Here is a 21,397-nt window from a genome sequence, read left to right as displayed (position 1 = left end):
ACCTCAGATTTTAATGTATAGTGGAAATCTGTCTCATCCTTTAGTTTTAGACCAGTGAAAAGCCAAGTATGTTTTTTCCACTGTATTGTTTTAGAGCATACTCTCTCAACTCTCTCTCTTGAATCAAAAGCTTTAGGAGCAACATAAAATATATATTTAGCTAGAATTTAAGAATAGCCAGACAAGCATGCGTCTCTGTGTTTGTGTGTGCATATCTGACTTTGTTAAGAGAAATGTTAAATTTTCTTTGTAGAAGAAATGTAATTTTTTATCACTGTTAACCACACTTGGCTCATAAAATTTAAATACTAGTTCAAAAGACCTAGTTGTCGTGCACTCTGACACCACCACCATTAGTCACACCCTCCAGATACTTGGAATGTAAGAATTGTGTTTTCATGTTTTATTGCAAGTGTGACATACTATCTGACTTAAAACTTCCTTAGGAATGGACTCTGTACAGTACAAAAGAATGACTTTCAAAGAGTTCAGTGTAACTGCTTTTCTTCTCTCCAGTGTCGTTCACTGTGTTAGGTAATTCTGTGTACAATACCTGAGAACACTTGAGTGGCCAATTGTAGTTGTGTTCACTGTAATAAAAGTCTCCAGTAAATTGTTTTTTAAGTTTCCATGTATTTCTAGTTTGGATTGTTATTACTGTTCAGATTTGCTGCAGACTTGGAGAAGCACTTGGGCCAGAAAGAAGCGAGCGCCAACACGCACATGGAGGGGACGGCACCCAGACTGCGGCTGCGGCCCCCACCGCAACAGGTGGCTCGACGCCCTTCATCACGGAGTGCTGCTCTGCCTGCCGGCTGGTCTGCCACTGTGCGCAATGTACTCTACTCGAAGACTGTCAATTTAGAATGGCAACAACAGCAGCAGCAGCAGCAGCAGCAGCAAGAACCTCAGCAAATACAGCAACACCATGTACAACAAAAACAACAACAACAAGGCTGTCCAGACTTATTGCATTTTGGTGTATGTAACCAGGTAGGGTGGTTGTTGATTTTTTCTTTTTTTTTATATAGACAATGCTGTCTATTTCTGTGTCAACTTTTTCCAACCACACTTGGAAAATTTCCTGCAAAGGGAACTAAAAAAGTAGAAGCATATTTGTATGTGATACATAGTTAAGTACGTAGCCCTCTACAACCAGTTCCATTATATGTAAAATGCCATTTTGGCATTAAGTGCTCCATTCTGTAAAACAAAATAAAAACAGTAAGCCAGAGGCTCTCAATTCAACTGAGTTTCATTGGTCCTCTTAGGAATGATAAAACTGCTGGTCACCATGAAGAGTACTGCTGTCAGTACTTTTTATGTTTGTTGGCTTTTGTTTTATTCATATTATCTAGTTTTGCAAGTTCTCACAGTTTCATTAAGAAGGATTTTATGAGAAAGATATATACTCTTTGTGAATTCTTGGCAGAAATTAAATTCATTGTTCCATTTTGAAATATAATAGCTCTGATATGCAGACCTTTACTGTGCAAAAATAACTTTCGTAGTTTTCTCCCATACACCATTTTCACATTCTGATTTTGCAGTATTTCAAACTTCTTTCTCCTTTTCTTCCTTCATTAAATTAAATGATGTTTCAAGATTCACAGGTGCAAGTGTGTCCTGTTTGGAAATCCATGTTCTTGTAAAAACTAAAATTTATCTAGTGGTGTTATGGTGTCATTCTCTGGAACCATGTTCAGTAATTCTTCTAAGATGGTAATATGTTTTAACTGTGCAAAGATAAATCATTAACAACACTGTATCTGAAACATTGCTTGATTTCTTCTGCCAAATAAAATGCAGTAATATTTCATGTAACAGTTACAATTTTTTTCTGTAAATTATTGCCTATTCTTTGACTCTTTATGTTGCACAGCTAAACAGAAGAGACAAATTACCCGAAACTCAAATTTACTCAAACACATCAGATCTGTTGCAGACATTGAATCTATTTTTACAAATTCTTCTTCTGAAAATATGTGTATTACTTCCCCGTCTCCTGATCCAATACTATTTGTCCAAAAACAAATATATTTTTATAGTGAAATTAAAGTTAAGAAGATAATTGTTGCTCTCTCTGTTTCCATTCAATTATTATTTTTTTATTTTTTTTTTTAATGACTGATTTTCCTGTTAATTTTTTGCACCTCTGACTTGTGCTCTTTCCATTCGAAGAACTCACCTTTGCTCCAAAGATGGAAGTTGCTGTAGCAATTCTAAAAACTGAACTCTCCCACAGAATGTAAACTTCTGAGATATGCACCTACTCTTCAGATTGCGTCACATATCATATACAGGTCTGGACATACTGTGAAGTAACATTAGGGTATGACCGCTTCGCTTAAATATTTCTGCCTTCACCATTATGCCTCACGTCTCCTCCTCCTCCTCCTCCTCCTCCTCTCCTCCCCTCCTCCCCCCACGTCCCCCACTACAGGGTTAGGCCTAGGCCCTGTTTCAGTGTCACCACCTCATCTGTAGTCTTCCCATATTTCTCTTTCCCAATGGTTTATAAAGCATTGCTAGCTTAGGATGTCTTTGTGGTGACACATGAAATAGATATTCTCACCATTTTTGTTTGTATTGGATTGCCTTTAGGGTTATTGATTGCATCCATAATTCTTCCCATATTATTACATTTCTAATTTGGTCTTCCCTAGTGCAGACGTGGTGTCAGATAGCATCTTGCATGTGTTAGATTTCTAAATCCTATGAGTATATAATTTAAATATTGTTGTTTATGAATACCATAGCACAGCACATCCACCCCATAATACAGATTATTATCATCCTAAGTCCTTTATTACACACCTTAAGTAATGGTCATGCAGATAATGATGTAATCAACTTATTGACAGCAGTATGTAGTTCTGACCTATGTGAGGTTTCTTGGGTGTATCATACAGAGGAGCACAGGAGTAATGTCCAGAAACAATGTCATGAGACAGGAAAACACCATATTTATGCAGTTTGATCGTACAGCAGTCTCTTAGTGTCCTGTCACATTTACATTCGTGGACGCAGAATCAAACAATATGGAATTTGTGTAGGAACATTTTAAATATTATCTCATATTTTATTTTTTGTTTGGTATCAAGCTGTTTAGAGAGAGGTAGTGGTGTTTGGTAAACCAGTAAAGGAATTTTTATGAAGAACGTCAGGCGAGGAGTACTTGTAAAGTTTTGACTATCATCTCTAAAAATAATGTTACATAATTCTTTTTTTGTTTATTTACAGGTACATGTCTTTAAATGTGAATGTTTAAGGTTAGGCTCTACTGTGACAGCTATTGACATTGAAATGGAACAACAAATTTACTGTTACCGGTCACCACTTATTTGTCTCCATGACATGTTTAAAAGGTGTAAACCTCAATCATCAGGTGGATTATTTCCATTTGTTAGTGTGACGTGTGTGTTGTTACCTCTTTTTTTTTGGGGGGGGGGGAACGGGGAGGGGGGGGGTGGAGCTTGTGGCATTGTCTCCATTGGTCACAGGTTCCTTTCACTGTTGTAACACATAGCATGTATAGTGTCATATTTTCTAAACAGATGCCATCTTTGTTCGCAAAATATGACACTATGCATGTGATGTTATGACAGTGAAAGGAACCTGTATTTGGTCTGTTTTGTGCACTTGCTCTTGTCCATTCTCATACAGTTTTTTCTTTGCCATTTATTGACTGGTTATGTACTGGTAAACCCTTGATTCTTTAAAGAATTGAGATCCCATGTACAAAACAGCTTCAAACTTCGGTTACTTGGCAAATCAAATAATGAGTTAAATATTTGCCTTTAAGCATGTAAGCAAGAAAAAGTTTAGGAAAGGTTTGAATTGAAGTTTAAATTTTGTTTGAAGTAACTAAGAGCTCTCATTATGAAAGTAAATGAATATAAAGTGTGTACTTTGTGCTCCTTTTTAAGCAAAAGCTAATTTTTCACATCTCTGTACCTACATATCTACATCTATACTCTGCAAACCACTGTGAGGTGCAAGGCAAAGGGTGCATCCCATTGTAGTAGTTTTTAGGGTTTCTCCCTGTTCCATTTATGTATGAAGTGTGGGAAGAATGATTGTCTGAATATCTCTGTGCATGCAGTAATTATTGTAATTTTATCTTCACGGTCCCTGTGTGAGCGATACGTAGGGGGTTGTAATATATCCCTAGAGTAATCATTTAAAGCTGGTTCTTGAAACTTTGTTAATAGACTTTCTCAGGATAGTTTACATATATATTCAAGAGTCTTCCAGTTCAATTCCTTCAGTATCTCTCTTGACACTCGCCCATGAGTTAAACAAACCTGTGACCCTTTGTGCTGTCCTTATGTGTATATGTTCAATATCCATTGTTAGTCCTATCTTGTACAGGTCGCAAAACCTTGAGCAATATTCTAGGATGGTATCCAACAGTGACTCATTGATATTGTAGTCATAGGATACTATGTTTTCTCATTTTGTGAGGTGCAAAATTTTACATTTCTGAGCATTTAGAGCAAGTTGCTAATCCCTGCACCATGTTGAAATCTTATCATCATCTGATTGAATATCTATGGAGCTGCTTTCAGATCATACTTCATTATAGATAACTGCATCACCTGCAAAAAGCCTGGATTTTACTATTAATATTGTCTGCAAGGTCATTAATATACAACACCAACAGCAAGGGTCCCAACAGCTGGGACACACCCGAAGTTACTTGTACATCTGACGGTGACTCTCCGTCCCAGATAACATGGTATATCCTTGCTACAGGTGCAGTACTGCGTCAAATGCTTTTTTGGAAATCAAGAAACATGAATCTACCTAATTGCCTTGATCCAAAGCTTTCAGTATGTCATGTGAGAAAAGGGGAAGTTGGGTTTCACATGATAGATGTTTTTGAAACCATGCTGGTGGGCATTGAGGAGGTAATTCTGTTCAAGCTACCTCATTATGTTTGAGCTCAGAACATATTCTTAGATTGTACAACAAATCGATGTCAAGGATGTTGGACAGTAGTTTTGGGGATCACTTCTACTTCCATTCTGTGCCTTTTTACAAGAACAGGGCATGGTATTTGTTCAAGGGATCTGTGATAGATTATAGTGAGAAGAGGGACTAACTCAACCACAAATTCAGTATAAAATCTGACAGGGCTACCATTGTGGCCTGGAGCTTTGTTCAATTTTAATGATTTCAGCTGTTTCTCAACACCACTGACACTAATACTTATTTCATTCATCTTTTCAGTGGTACAAGTATGAAATTGGGGCAGTTCTCCTGGGTTTTCCTTTGTAAAGGCACATTTGAAAATGGAGTTACGCATTTCGGCTGTTGATTTGCTACCTTCAATTTAAGTTGTCTCATTCGCTAGGAACTGGACACTTTGGTGCCACTTACATCCTTAAAAGTTTATGATGTCACATATCTAGAACTGTTTGTCTTAAAATTATGTAATTTTGAGGGGATTTAGTGGTATAGGTGGATACTTTCTGAAAAATGTGTTGCGAGTAATGTTAGTAGTAAAGAAGTAATAAACTAATTCAGTCCTGGCACTGAAATTTGTTTGGATGAGCAGTGAAATTGTAGTAAGCAACAAACATCTTTCCTCTCATCATTTTGTGTGGGTGTCAGTGAGAGAAAGTTTTGTAAAGGTTTGAAATTATGTGTAATCTTCATTGGAAATCACTAAGTGCTCCCATTCTCAAATACTGGTTGAATGAAGTGTGTGTATTTCTGCGCCATCAGGACCGAGCGAGGTGGCGCAGTGCTTAGCACACTGGACTCGCATTCGGGAGGACGACGGTTCAATCTCGTCTCCGGCCATCCTGATTTAGGTTTTCCGTGATTTCCCTAAATCGTTTCACGCAAATGCCGGGATGGTTCCTTTGAAAGGGCACGGCTGATTTCCTTCCCAATCCTTCCCTAACCCGAGCTTGCGCTCTGTCTCTAATGACCTCATTGTCGACGGGACATTAAATACTAACCACCACCACCACCTCTGCGCCATCAGGTACTCTGCCTCAAGACAAGCACAAGTTAACTGTGTTAACCTTTTAACATAAGGTTGTGTTTCATAATGAGTAGATTATGATAACATTTTAAAATTTCGGCGAGAATTACGCAAAATATTGAAAATCAAATTTTTATGGCCCCTATACTGAAGCTGGTACTGGGTCCTGGGGTAGCATTTTAGTAATATACATACTCGAAGTGTTTATTTTAAATTATCTGCACCAATATATGTTACTTTTGGTTTTTAACATTTTTCCATTGTTTGATTTACTTTTGGTTTTGTTTCTGTGAGTATTTCTGTATGATATTTGTCTCCTTTTGATCCATTCGAAAATAAGGCAGTAATCCAAAGAGAGATTCTCAGACTATGCTGTCATATCCTTTTCCTTTCTTTTGTCTCTCTCTCTTTTGATTACAAATGTAATGACAGAGCCTATGTTTGTTGTGTTACAGAAACTTGTCATTGAATTCTTCATATTAAGAATTTGTTCTATGCGCAGTTGCACTTCCTGGAATCCACACTGATATTTGCCAAGTTGAAGAGAGCTAGTTGTAGCAATTCCCAATTGAGGAGAGCTTTTGGTAGGATTTTGTAAATTGTAAATAACTGAAAGAAGATTTGATTGGGGGGGGGGAATTTGGGGGGGGGGGGGTGCCAGAGAGAGTAGACCAGAGATGGCGTTTCGTAAGCACTGTGCTGGCTTTAGTCCAGAGATAAGAACACAGTGAGAAGTAAAGGTAGAATTTGGTGTGTGTGTGTGTGTGTGTGTGTGTGTGTGTTTTGTAAGTGCTAATTGTTTATAATGTACTACAGTGCTGTAGGGAAAATACGAACAAACAATTTGATATGAAACAACTGTGTTCTATCAGGCTGGGAAACAACCTCAAGTTGGCTTAGAAAAGCCACCTAATCTGTAGCACATACATGATGCGTGACTGTTTAATGTCATTTCTTCCTCTTAGGCCAGCAGCTTCCAGTAACATTAGTAAGCTAACCTTTCCTGTGACAATAATGAGAGAAAGAGACATTTACAAACATTATGCAAAAACTGTATTTCCAGTTTGATTTAGACTTAACACTTACAAGCACAGTCATCTCTTAGTAAGAAAGCCAGAGAAACCAAAGATTTGAGTCTTAATTTTATGCTGTTAAAAGACACCAAGTTGTGCAGTAATATGTAGACCGGTGCTAATTTTCCAATTGGTAAGTTCATGGCACTTAGCTTTCGAGGCTCATGTAGGGCTGTTTGAGGCTGTTTCCCAGCTCGACAGACCACAAGTGTCTTAAGTTCAAATGGTTAGTCTTGACTTCCCTTTCACCACTATACAGGGTGGTCCATTGGTAATGACCGGGCCAAATATCTCACAAAATAAGCATCAAACGAAAAAACTACAAAGAACAAAACTCGTCTAGCTTGAAGGGGGAAACCAGGTCGCACTATGGTTGGCCGGCTAGATGGCGCTGCCATAGGTCAAATGGATATCAACTGCATTTTTTAAAATAAGAACCCCCATTTTTTATTACATATTCGTGTAGTACATAAAGAAATATGAATCTTTTAGTTGGACCACTTTTTTCGCTTTGTGACAGATGGTGCTGTAATAGTCACAAACATATGGCTCACAATTTTAGGCGAACAGTTGGTAACAGGTAGGTTTTTTAAATTAAAATACGGACCGTAGGTACCTTTGAACATTTTATTTCAGTTGTTTCAATGTGATACATGTACCTTTGTGAACTTATCATTTCTGAGAACGCATGCTGTTACAGTGTGATTAACTGTAAATACCACATTAATGCAATAAATGCTCAAAATGATGTCCGTCAACCTCAAAGCATTTGGCAGTTCTGTAATGTTCGCACACGCATTGACAAAGCACTGACGCATGTTGTCAGAGGTTGTCGGTGGATCACGATAGCATCGGTAATGCTGGAATTCGATATGGTGTTAGCCCACCCTTAGCCTTCATGACAGCTTCCACTCTCGCAGGCATACATTCAATAAGGTGCTGAAAGGTTTCTTCGGGAATGTCTGCCCATTCTTCACAGAGTGCTGCACTGAGGAGTGGTACTGATGTTGTTCGGTGAGGCCTGGCATGAAGCTGGTGTTCCAAAACATCCCGAAGGTGTCCTATAGGATTCAGGTCAGGACTCTGTGCAGTCCAGTCCATTAAAGGGATGTTATTGTCCTGTAACCATTCTGCCACAGGCCATGCATTATGAACAGGTGGTCGATCATGTTAAAAGATGCAATTGCCATCCCCAAATTGCTCTTCAACAGTGGGAAGCAAGAACATGCTTAAAGTGTCAACGTAGGCCTGTGCTGTGACAGTGCCTCGCAAAACAACAAGGCGTGCAAGCTCCCTCCATGATAAAAACACAACACACCACACCACAACACCACCGCCTCCAAATTTTACTGTTGCCACTACACACGCTAGCAGATGACGTTTATCAGGCATTCGCTATACCCACACCCTGCCATCGGATCGCCACATTGTGTACTGTGATTTGTCACTCCACATAATGTTTTTCCACTTTTCAATTGTCCAATGTTTAAGCTCCTTACACCGAGCAAGGTGTCGTTTGGCATTTACCGGTGTGATGTATGGCTTATGAGCAGCCGCTCGACCGTGAAATCCAAGTTTTCTCGCGCCTCCCGTGTAAAAGTCATAGTACTTGCAGTGGATCCTGTTGCAGTTTGGAATTTCTGTGTGATGGTCTGGATAGATGTCTGCCTATTACACATTACGACCCTCTTCAACTGTTGGTGGTCTCTGTCAGTCAACAGACAAGGTTGGCCTATACGCTTTTGTGATGTATGCGTGCCTTCATGTTTCCACTTCACTACCACATCAGAAACAGTGGACCTAGGGATGTTTAGGATTGTGGTAGTCTCACTTACAGATGTATTTCACAAGCGACACCTGATCACCTGACCACATTCAAAGTCTCTGAGTTTCGCAGAGTGCCCCATTCTGCTCTTTCACAATGTCTAATGACTGCTGAAGTCGCTGATATGGAGTATCTGGCAGTAGGTGGCAGCACAATGCACCTAATATGAAAAATATATGATTTTGGAGGTGTCGGGGTACTTTTGATCACATAGTGCAGTATAGGAAATATGTCTTTGTCTGCAGGAGAAACAATTAAAGCTCTGATTCCCATATGCCAAGGGAGTGTGAGTTCTGTAAGGAGGATTATCTCAGTGGTGACAGGGTAAAGGATATGTCTGTCTGTAACTCTGACCACCTCAACCACCATCATTAAAACTTCGTAACCTTACTCACTTGGTGTTAACCTTTCAGTAGCCTTGTACTTGCTCGGTGGTGTTTGTCTTCTGATAAATGTATCTCGTATAACACTGCAGTATTTAATTTTCAATCTCTCCATTTTTGTGTTAATCATTGTTCCCTGTCTAACAGCCACCTTTGTCACAAGCGAGAGTCTACATATTTGAAACAGGTTTGCAAACCACATTCATTAGTACCATATCACACAGTTATCTAGTGGCAGCCTAACAGAATAATTTTTACTTTTCACTCACAAAAAGTACACTTTGATGGCTACATGCTGATTTATACAAACCAGCTAACCGAGTCATGTCGTGTTGATGTCTTGATATCCAATTGCAGAATGAGACAGAAGTTTACATTTTGTGTGCGTGCTGCTGACTGACTCAAAGTAAATATAAACATTTTTTTAAATCTTCTGACAGGTCTGATGTGGCCCACCACAAATGCCACTCCTGTGCCAAACTCTTCATTTCAGACTGGCACTTGCAACCTCCATCCTCAATTACTTGCTGGATAAATTCCAATCTCTGTCTTGCTCTACAACTTTTACCCTCTACAGCTCCCTCTAGCACCATGAAAGTTAATCCCTGATGTCTTAACACATGTCCTATCATCCTGACTCTTCTTCTCGTCAGTGTTTTCCATTTATTCCTATCCTCACTGATTCTGCGGAGAACCACCTTATTCTTTACCTTGTAAGTCCACCTAATTTTCAACATTCTTCTGTAGCACCACATGGCAAATAAATGCTTTGATTTTCTTCCAGTCCAGTCTTCCCACAGTGCATATTTCACTACCATACTGCTCCAGACATACATTCTAAGAAATTTCTTAATCAAATTAAGGCCTGTGTTTGATACAAGTAGATTTCTCTTGGCCAGGAAGGCCCTTTGTGCCTGTGCTAGTCTCCTTTTATATATCCTTCGTGCTGCATCCATCATTGGTTATTTTTCTGCCGAGGTAGCAGAACTTCATCTGATTCATGATCATCAACTTCTCACTGATCCTCGTTACTTTCATCTTTCTTTGATTGAGTCACAGTCCATATTCTGTACTCATTAGAATGTTCACTCCATTCAACAGATTCTGTAATTCTCGTTCACTTTTGCCTAGGATAACAGTGTCATAAGCAGTTCTCATCATTGATATCCTTTCATCTTGAATTTTAATCCAATTCTTGAACCTCTGTTTTATTTCTGTCAGTGCTTCTTGGATGTATAGAAGACTACTTTTCTGTCTACACCCTTTTTAATTGTATACTTTGTTCTTGGTTTTCAACACTCTATCGTTCCGTCGTGGTTCTTGTTCATAGTGTACATCACCCTTCTTTTCCTATAGCTTATCCCTATTTTTCTCAGCACTGCAAACATCTTGCGCCAATTTATATGCTTTTTTTCAGGTTGACAAATCCTGTGAACATGTCTTGATTTTTCTTAAGTCTTGCTTCCATTATCAAATGCAATGATAAAACTGCCTCTTTGCTGCCTTTGCCTTCCCTATATCGAAACTGATCATCTTCTAACAGATCCTCAATTTTCTTTTCAATTCCTCTGTATATTATTTTTGTCAACAACTTGGATGCATGAGCTGTTAACCTGACTTTGTGATAATTCTCTCACTTGTCGACTGTTGCAATCTTTGGAACTGTGTGGATGATGTTCCAAAAGTCTGTTGGCATATAACCAGTCTCATACATTTTACTCCAACATGAATAGTCATTTTGTTGCTACTTCCCCCAATGATTTTAGGAATTCTGATAGAATGTTTCTATCCGTTCTGCCTTATTTGATCTTAAGTCCTCCAAAACTCTTTTAAATATTGATGCTATTACTGGATCCCCTTTCTCTGCCCTTTCAATTTGTTTCTTCGTCTATCATGTCATAGAGGCCTTTACTGCATTCCTTTTACCTGTTCAATCTCTCCTTTGCATTTAACAGTGGAATTCTCATTGCACTCTTAATGTTACCTCAATTGCTTTTAATTTCACTAAATGTGGTTTTGGCTTTTCTGTATGTGAGTCAGTCCTTCCAACAGTGATTTCATTTTCAATTTCTTCATATTTTTCATGTAGCCATTTCACTTTAGCTTCCCTGCACTTCCTATTTACTTCTTACCTAAGTGACTAGTATGTATGTATTCCAGAATTTTTATGCTTCATTCTTTTGTTGATCAGCTAAAGTATTTCTTAAGTTATCCATGTTTTCTTTGCAGTTGCCTTCCTAGTACCTATGTCTTTCTTTCCAGATTCTGTGATTTGCTGTTTTGAGAGATTTCCATTCTTCAACTGAAGTGCATACTGAGCTGTTCACTATCACGGTATCTATAGCCTCAGAGGACTTCAAGCATATCTCTTCATTCCTTAGTACTTCTGTATCCCGTTTCTTTGCACGAGGAAGCTTCCTGTTTAGTCCGTTAAACTTCAGCCTACTCTCCATCATTACTAAATTGTGATACGAGTCTGTATCTGCTCCTTGGCGTGCCTTACAATCCGGCATCTAATTTTGGAGTCTCTAACTGAAATCTTCCTGTATTTCCTGGCCTTTGCCAAGTATACATCTTCCTCAAGTGATTCTTCGAAAGAGTATTATCTGGTTACCAACTACATAATGTTGGTGTAATGGAAGATATTCTTTGACTGACTCTCAAAGTAGTTTACATCTTGATAGGTGGATGCAAAATTACTGTGGTGCTGTTTACCATGCCTATTCATAGGCAAATGTAAAATGAAAAATTGCAAAATGTTAAAATACTAGCCTATTATGCATTGAATATTAACATAAAAATCAGGGAAATTAAAAGGGATAACGAGGCCACAGGCAAGTGAACAGTCTATTTAACTTTAAGCTGTATAACTAAAAAAATCACAAAATTATAGGTGCTGTTTTATGAGGCTGACTTCTGTGTACGTGGGGATTACCAAAGCTCACAAAAAAGTTTTGAGAAAGTTAAATTTTCTGAATTAATTAACAGACTAACAAGTAATTCTAGTGAAAGTAGACATATTTGGGATCTGAAAAGTCAGGGCTACGAAACCATTGTACTGAAGTTTGGGAATAATCATTATTTAAGATTAGGCATTTCTAGAGCACAAAATGTTCCCATATGAATAATGTTTGGAGTACAAAGTTTGTGGAAAAGGTAGTATGTGTGTTATGAAGAAGAGAATGAGAGCTTTTAAATGAGCTATGTTAATTTAAACACAAACAACGATTTACTGACAGAAAATTTGTCAGATAGCTTTCATTTATTGTAAACCAGGAATATTTCATTGAGGTCAATGCTTACTTCAAAGTCCAATATACCATTATTATTAGCAGCCAAACACTATGCTGTGAATAATGTACAGGATGATTAAAAAATAATGACCTGATTTCAAAACTCCTTATTTATTGTTAAAAACATACTAAAAGATGGGTGAATTGCAAAATACAAAATCTTTGCTATTACAGATGCTCTGTGTGTCCAGCAGCAGCAGCACAAACAACATATAGACAATAACTAAATTCATCATAAACTTTACAAGATGTTTAGACTTTGACAGAAGTAATGGTATCTGTTATTTCGTCCTTCACTTTTTCTATGTCATTGGATAACGGGGAGCTGAACACATTTTACTTCACATATCCCCACAAGAAAAAATTGCATGGGACCATGCCTGGCGATCTTGGAGGCAAAGTATACAGGGCAGTGTGTCATGTTCCCGTGCATCCTATCCTGTGTTGAGAAAGAGTGTCATTGAGGAACTGACGTCAAGTGTGCCAGTGTGGTGGAGCTACATCAGGGCATTGCCAGTTCTCTACTTTCGTGGTGAGTAGACTGTCGTGAACTCTGCTCCAACATTTGCCAAATTCTTTCCACCCTGCAAGGTTGACCTGGACTCTTCTCTTCGCACAAGCATCCTTTCTCTTCATATTGGCAATACCTGTGATGAATGTTATTGGGTACATGTGGAACAGTGCCAGAATGCTGATGAAAAGCTTGCTGGACCAAAATCACTGACTCACTCTTGACTGAAATCACCAACTCATTCTTTGCAAACTGCAGCACACACAACCCCTTTTATTAAGTGAACTCCATCTTACTTCTGACTGACTGCAAACTGAGAAGACGCATTGACTGACATCTAAAGGTGGTAAAGGATAAATACAGGTAATCAGAGTCATAAATAGCTGTGAATGACAATATAATGCCGTAGCTTGAGGATCAAAATCAGTGTGTGAAATCATAAATGTATACATATTGTTATACAGTCTATACTTGTAAATGTCTTCCACACTATTTGCTAGCTGTTCATACAAACTAACCTGTGTACATAGAAGCCTACGAGATTCATTTACAGTTGTTCAAAAAAATATATACACTGAGTGTTGAGATAAGAAAATTCTTTGAAATGTATGACTACTAACCTAATAGTGCTTAATTTTATCAGATTCTGATAATTACTTACAACATGGTTCATAGAATGCACTCTTGAACTACTTTAAGTTTTCACATAACAAATCATGACTCATAAAAATCAACCTTTTGCAGCATTATTTAAAGTAACATAATGTGTTGTGAAGTTAATCCCCTACTTGAAAAAACATAGATTTATGTGGAATAACACTCTCCAAGGCAGTGACGACTTTTCTAAACAAATAGTTCCATGAGTTCTTGATATAGGATAATTTCTTGGCTAACAATTTACAAATGTCAGTCACAACACTGATGTAGTTGACAGCACCTATGACCTCTTGTAAGTTGACTGGAGCAGCAAGGGTGCACCCATATAGGAGTGTGGGAGTGGATCCACCCACAACTTTCAGTTTCCTTCCTAGATTTCTCATCACAAGCTCCAACGGATAGGTAACTTCCTGTCTAGCTTTCACATTAGATCCTGGAAAAATGTTTTGTGCACTAAGTATGCTGTTCAATACCTCCCTCACATCACACAGCATATGCTCCGCCTATTTACATTGAAAAAACAAGTATACAGGGTTTATGTCAGAATGAATTAAAAAGTGTTCACATATGAAACTTTTATATACAGAGCTAAATGCAATGAAAAAATGAACTAGTATAGTGAGATACACGGATGTACTAAGATACTATTCCTAATTTTTATAGTACATTTAAATAAAACAAGTTTTCACTCAATTTACCAGAACATCCATGACTTTACACTAAAGAGTTCATGACAAATTTAATTATTCTCTGCAGAGTACACAGGAATAATAATAATAATAAATAATAATAATAATAATAATAATAATACTAATAATCGCATAGTCAAGGGAAAACACACTAAACAAGAAGATTAGATATTGGATAACCACAGCGACTGCATAGAAGCGATGGAAAAAACAGTTGCCTATAAATATCTAGGATACAGACAAAAAATAGGAATAGATAATACAAATATTAAAGAAGAACTAAAAGAAAAATATAGACAAAGACTAACAAAAATACTGAAAACAGAATTGACAGCAAGAAACAAGACAAAAGCTATAAATACTTATGCTATACCAATATTGACCTACTAATTTGGAGTAGTGAAATGGAGTAACACAGACCTAGAAGCACTCAATACACTTACACGATCACAATGCCACAAATATAGAATACATCACATACATTCAGCAACAGAAAGATTCACATTAAGCAGAAAGGAAGGAGGAAGGGGATTTATCGATATAAAAAACCTACATTATGGACAGGTAGACAATTTAAGAAAATTCTGTCTAGAACAAGCAGATACTAGCAAAATACACAAAGCAATCACTCATATAAATACATCGGCTACACCACTGCAATTTCATAACCACTTCTACAACCCTTTAGATCACATAACATCAACAGATACGAAGAAAGTAAATTGGAAAAAGAAAACACTACATGGCAAGCACCCGTATCATCTAACACAGCCACACATCGATCAAGATGCATCCAACACATGGTTAAGAAAAGGCAATATATACAGTGAGACAGAAGGATTCATGATTGCAATACAGGATCAAACAATAAACACCAGCTACTACAGCAAGCATATTATTAAAGATCCCAATACCACAACAGATAAATACATACTTTGTAAACAACAAATAGAAACAGTAGATCACATCACAAGCGGATGTACAATACTAGCAAATACAGAATACCCCAGAGGACATGACAATGTAGCAAAAATAATACATCAACAGCTTGCCTTACAACATAAACTAATAAAACAACACGTTCCCACATACAAGTATGCACCACAAAATGTACTGGAGAATGATGAATACAAATTATACTGGAACAGAACCATTATAACAGATAAAACAACACCACATAACAAACCTGACATCATACTCACCAATAAAAAGAAGAAATTAACACAACTAATCGAAATATCCATACCCAATACAACAAATATACAAAAGAAAACAGGAGAAAAAATTGAAAAATACATCCAACTGGCTGAGAAAGCCAAAGACATGTGGCATCAGGATAAAGTTGACATTATACCAATTATACTATCAACTACAGGAGTCATGCCACACAATATCCACCAGTACATCAATGCAATACAGCTACATCCAAACTTATATATACAACTACAGAAATCCGTAATTATTGATACATGTTCAATTACCCAAAAGTTCCTAAATGCAATATAACATAAACCGTACAGTTGAAAGGAAGTCACGCTTGATCAAGTTCCGCGTCACTTTCCATTTTTAACCAGACATAACATCTGAGAAAGGAAAGAAATAATAATAAAAATATTTAACACTATTTAACCCATGAACAATGGACATTGCCACTGGTGGGGAGACTTGTGTGCCTCAGCGATACAGACAGCCGTACCGTAGGTGCAACCACAACGAAGGGGTATCTGTTGACAGGCCAGACAAACGTGTGATTCCTGAAGAGGGGCAGCAGCTTTTTCAGTTGTTGCAGGGGCAACAGTCTGGATGATTGACTGATCTGTCTGGATGATTGACTGATCTGGCATTGTAACACTAACCAAAACGGCCTTGCCGTAATTTTTCCTGAGGGCATGGAGCTTTACTGTATGGTTAAATGATGATGGCATCCTCGTGGGTAAAATATTCCGGAGGTAAAATAGTCCCCCATTCGGATCTCCGGGTGGGGACTACTCAGGAGGACGTTGTTATCAGGAGAAAGAAAACCGGCAGTCTACAGATTGGAGCATGGAATGTCGATCCATTAATTGGGCAGGTAGGTTAGAAAATTTAAAAAGGGAAATGGATAGGTTAAAGTTAGATATACTGGGTATTAATGAACTTCGGTGGCAGGAGGAACAAGACTTTTGGTCAGGTGAATACAGGTTTATAAATACAAAATCAGATAGGGGTTATGCAGGAGTAGGTTTATAATGAATAGGAAAATAGGAATGCGGGTAAGCTACTACAAACAGCATAGTGAACGCATTATTGTGACCAAGATAGATACGAAGTCCACGCCTACCACAGTAGTACAAGTTTATATGCCAACTAGCTCCGCAGATGACAAGGAGATTGATGAAATGTATCATGAGATAAAAGAAATAATTCAGATAGTGAAGGGAAACGAAAATTTAATTGTTAAGGGTGACTGGATCTCGATAGTAGGAAAAGGAAGAGAAGGAAACGTAGTAGGTGAATATGGAATGGGATTAAGGAATGAATGAGGAAGCCGCCTGGTAGAATTTTGCACAGAGCATAACTTAATCATAGCTAACACTTGGTTCAAGAATCATAAAAGAAGGTTGTATACATGGAAGAACCCTGGAGATACTGGAAGGTGTCAGATAGATTATATAATGGTAAGACAGAGATATAGGAACCAGGTTTTAAATTGTAAGACATTTCCAGGGGCAGATGTGGACTCTGGCCACAATCTATTGGTTATGAACTCTAGATTAAAACTGAAGAAACTGCAAAGTGGGAAATTGAGGAGATGGGACCTGGATAATCTGAAAGAACCAGAGGTTGTAGAGAGCTTCAGGGAGAGCATTAGGGAATGATGGACAAGAATGGGGGAAAGAAATTCGGTTGGAGAAGAATGGGTAGTTTTGGGAGACGAAATACTGAAGGTAGCAGAGGATCAAGTAGGTAAAAAGACGAGGGCTAATAGAAATCCTTGGGTAACAGAAGAGATATTGAATTTAATTGATAAAAGGAGAAAATATAAAAATGCAGTATAAGAAGCAGGCAAAAAGGAATACAAACGTCTCAAAAATGAGATCGGCAGGAAGTGCAAAATGGCTAAGCAGGGATGGGTAGAGGACAAATGTAAGGATGTAGAAGAACATATCACTAGGGGTAAGATAGATATTGCCTACAGGAAAATTAAAGAGAACCACTTGCATGAATATCAAGAGCTCAGATGGAAACCCAGTTCTAAGAAAAGAAGGGAAAGCAGAAAGGTGGCAGGAGTATATAGAGGGTCTATACGAGGGCGATGAACTTGAGGACAATATTATGTACTTGAGGACAATATTACGGAAATGGAAGAGGATGTAGATGAAGATGAAATGGGAGATGTGATACTGCGTGAAGAGTTTGACAGAGCACTGAAAGACCTGAGTCAAAACAAGGCCCCGGGAGTAGAAAACATTCCATTAGAACTACTGACAGCCTTGGGAGAGCCAGTCCTGACAAAACTCTACCATCTGGTGTGCAAGATGTATGAGACAGGCAAAATATCCTCAGACTTCAAGAAGAATATAATAATTCCAATCCCAAAGAAAGCAAGTGTTGACAGATGTGAAAATTACCGAACTATCAGCTTAATAAGTCACTGATGTAAAATACTAACACGAATTCTTTACAGATGAATGGAAAAACTGGTAGAAGCCAACCTCTGGGATGATCAGTTTGTATTCCGAAGAAATGTTGGAACACGTGAGGCAATACTGACCCTACGACTTATCTTAGAAAATAGATTAAGGAAAGGCAAACCTAAGTTTCTAGCATTTGTAGACTTAGGGAAAGCTTTTGACAATGTTGACTGGAATACTCTCTTTCAAATTCTGAAGGTGGCAGGGGTAAAATACAGGGAACGAAAGGCTATTTACAATTTGTACAGAAACCAGATGGCAGTTATAAGAGTCGAGGGACATGAAAGGGAAGCAACGGTTGGGAAGGAAGTGAGACAGGGTTGTAGCCTCTCCCCGATGTTATTCAATCTGTATATTGTGCAATCAGTAAAGGAAACAAAAGAAAAATTCGGAGTAGGAGTGAAGATCCATGGAGAAGAAATAAAAACTTTGAGGTTCGCCAGTGACATTGTAATTCCGTCAGAGACAGCAAAGGACTTGGAAGTACAGTTGAACGGAATGGACAGTGTCTTGAAAGGAGGAGATAAGATGAACATCAACAAAAGCAAAACACGGATAATGGAATGTAGTCTAATTAAGGCAGGTGATGCTGAGGGAATTAGATTAGGAAATGAGACACTTAAAGTAATAAATGAGTTTTGCTATTTGGGGAACTAAATAACTGATGATGGTCCAAGTAGAGAGGATATAAAATGTAGACTGGCAATGGGAAGGAAAGCGTTTCTCAAGAAGAGAAATTTGTTAACATCGAGTATAGATTTAAGTGTCAGGAAGCCGTTTCTGAAAGTATTTGTATGGAGTGTAGCCGGATGTGAAACATGGACGATAAATAGTTTAGACAAGAAGAGAATAGAAGCTTTCGAGATGTGGTGCTACAGAAGAATGCTGAAGATTAGAAGGGTAGATCACATAACTAATGAGGAGGTACTGAATAGAATTGGAGAGAAGAGAAATTTGTGGATTTGTGCCACAACTTGACTGGAAGAAGGGATTGATTGGTAGGGCATATTCTGAGGCATCAAGGGATCACCAATTTAGTATTGGAGGGCAGTGTGGAGGGTAAAAATCATAGAGGGAGACCAAGAGATGAATACATTAAACAGATTCAGAAGGATGTAGGTTGCTGTAGGTACTGGGAGGTGAAGAAGCTTGCACAGGATAGAGTAGCATGGAGAGCTGCATCAAACCAGTCTCTTGAAGACCACAACAACAATACTGTATTCTAAGATAAGAAAATTTATTACTAGATTTTTAATGGCATTGTCCCATTTCAAAATTGTGAAAGGCTCTACTCATTTAGTCTCTTGCCACATACATATAAAATTCTAAAGCACAAATCTATTATAAAACATAATTATATAGTTGTATGCACCTGCAAATATAGTGTGGCACAGATTTAAACTCAGTCTATAGATGAGACAGAACTTTAGAAATCACATCATCTTGCATACTACATTTCTGACAAACAAAACAGAATTATATAGTTGTATGTACCTACAAATATGGTGTATATTTTCTTCCAGAGTAGGGATCATTATGCTTCCATGTTCAAAGATCTTGTCTTCTGTACTAAAAGTTCATAGTACCTGAGATTTTACCAATTTTCTTTGCTTACCAGTAGCTTCTCTTATCTTTACACATACAATGAACAGTTACACAAAATTCTTATGATACTTGATCTTGTCCCTAAATTGTTCAGATATATCACAAGTTGGGCTAACTGTATCAACCAAACAGTTACTTTCCCATTGATCAGTCTTAATTTTAACATAGGTTGATTCTTACAGAGTAGAAGACAGCAACATGCCACTACTAATACTGCTATTTATTTAAGTAAATAGCGCCGTAACATTTTGAACTGACAAAGTTCACCACATGATGAAATACAAACGTATGAGATTAAGTGTTTATTGTACTTACATTGAAATTTCCGCGCAATTTCGACGTAAGTACAATAACCACTTAACTTCACATATTTGTTTACTCTGTATTTCATCGTTTGGAGGTTAGTTATGTTCACATAGGGCGCTTCTGACACTGTTTTCTACCATAGGGCACCAACACACCATGAATATTTTGCTACAGTGGAAGAATAAAAATCGAAAACTAACGATTATGTAAAGTGCATCTTGTAAATCTTGTGAACAGCCAGCTGATGATGAACTTGTCAGTTTGAAATGTTACGGCACTATTTACTTAAATAAATAGCAGTAGTAATAGTGGCTGGTTGCTGTCTTCTTCTCTGTTGTCACACACTTCATGCAAAAGATCACTGTCAGTTTCATAAAATGCTACATCCACACTGTCTTCACAGGGTTTTATCAGTTTTATAGGTATCGTAACAATACTTTGGCTACTCATATTGTCAGGTAATGATTGAACACAATGAATAGATTTCATGACACATCCAACACCATTTTTTGTAGAAGGAACACGAAACTTATTACTGTCAAAATGACCCTTCTTGCTTAGATCCTCTTTCACTTCATTCCACAATTTGGGATTTAAATTCTGACTAATTACAGCCAACTTATTTCAGAATCCACCTATATTTACATTGTTATCAATCTGGATCCAAACAAACTTCAAAAGGTTTTTACCTGTATTCTCCAGGCTCACAGACACCTCACCTTTACTGTGTGGATCATTACTCTGCATGACATTAATGAAAAACTGCTTTGACTGGACTGGTATTTGATGACTCTCACGTATCACATACATCTCTTACCTGTATTGTCAACATCGTTCCAAATAACTCTGAAACTTAATTATTCTTAAAGTCCACAAATACCTGATACTCACCTTCATCACAAAATTACCTCATCAACATCACTAACAATACAGGTTTGTAAGAAAAGTTTCATCTCCATCAAAGTAATTTAGCTCATCTATATTCATCTGCACTAAGCTCAGACTTACCAGTCTCAGTTATGTCACAGCTCTCATTCACATGTAGATAAAAAACATCACCTAGTTCTAATTCAGTACAGTCAGCACCTGATTTACATATATCAACAACACTGTTTTCTGGTCAAAAGAAGAAATAATTATTACATACTACATCAAAAATCCCTCTACTGTCATTCTGATTCATGATTAGCACCTACATCACCTAATTAAACATATTATCCCATGACTTATGATCAAAATATAAATGAGGAATCTGATTATTTCAGATACTTGTGTCATATCATTAACACTGTTATTATTGTCTAATTGCAAGTGTAACTTGAGGGTCCTGTGCTTGTTATGTTTCCTCGCCCCAAAATTGTGGACCTTCATTGAGGCGAACTG

At 37.7% G+C, this 21,397-nt stretch overlaps 1 protein-coding gene across 3 annotated transcripts in view; it reads left to right on the top strand.

Moving 5' to 3' along the window:
* Nucleotides 1-21,397, top strand: part of LOC126253587 (activated CDC42 kinase 1) — a 566,545-nt gene that overhangs the window by 447,892 nt on the left and 97,256 nt on the right. For all 3 annotated transcript variants that reach the window (XM_049955017.1, XM_049955019.1, XM_049955018.1), the window contains exon 13: nt 666-993. In XM_049955017.1, the coding sequence (XP_049810974.1) occupies nt 666-993 (328 nt within the window). The remainder of the gene's footprint in view (nt 1-665; nt 994-21,397) is intronic.

This window comes from Schistocerca nitens, chromosome 4 (genome assembly GCF_023898315.1).
Source record: "Schistocerca nitens isolate TAMUIC-IGC-003100 chromosome 4, iqSchNite1.1, whole genome shotgun sequence".
Classification (NCBI taxonomy): Eukaryota; Metazoa; Arthropoda; class Insecta; order Orthoptera; family Acrididae; genus Schistocerca; species Schistocerca nitens.
The sequence above is the reverse complement of the archived record's forward strand: the minus strand, read 5'-3'. Positions and strand labels throughout refer to the sequence as shown.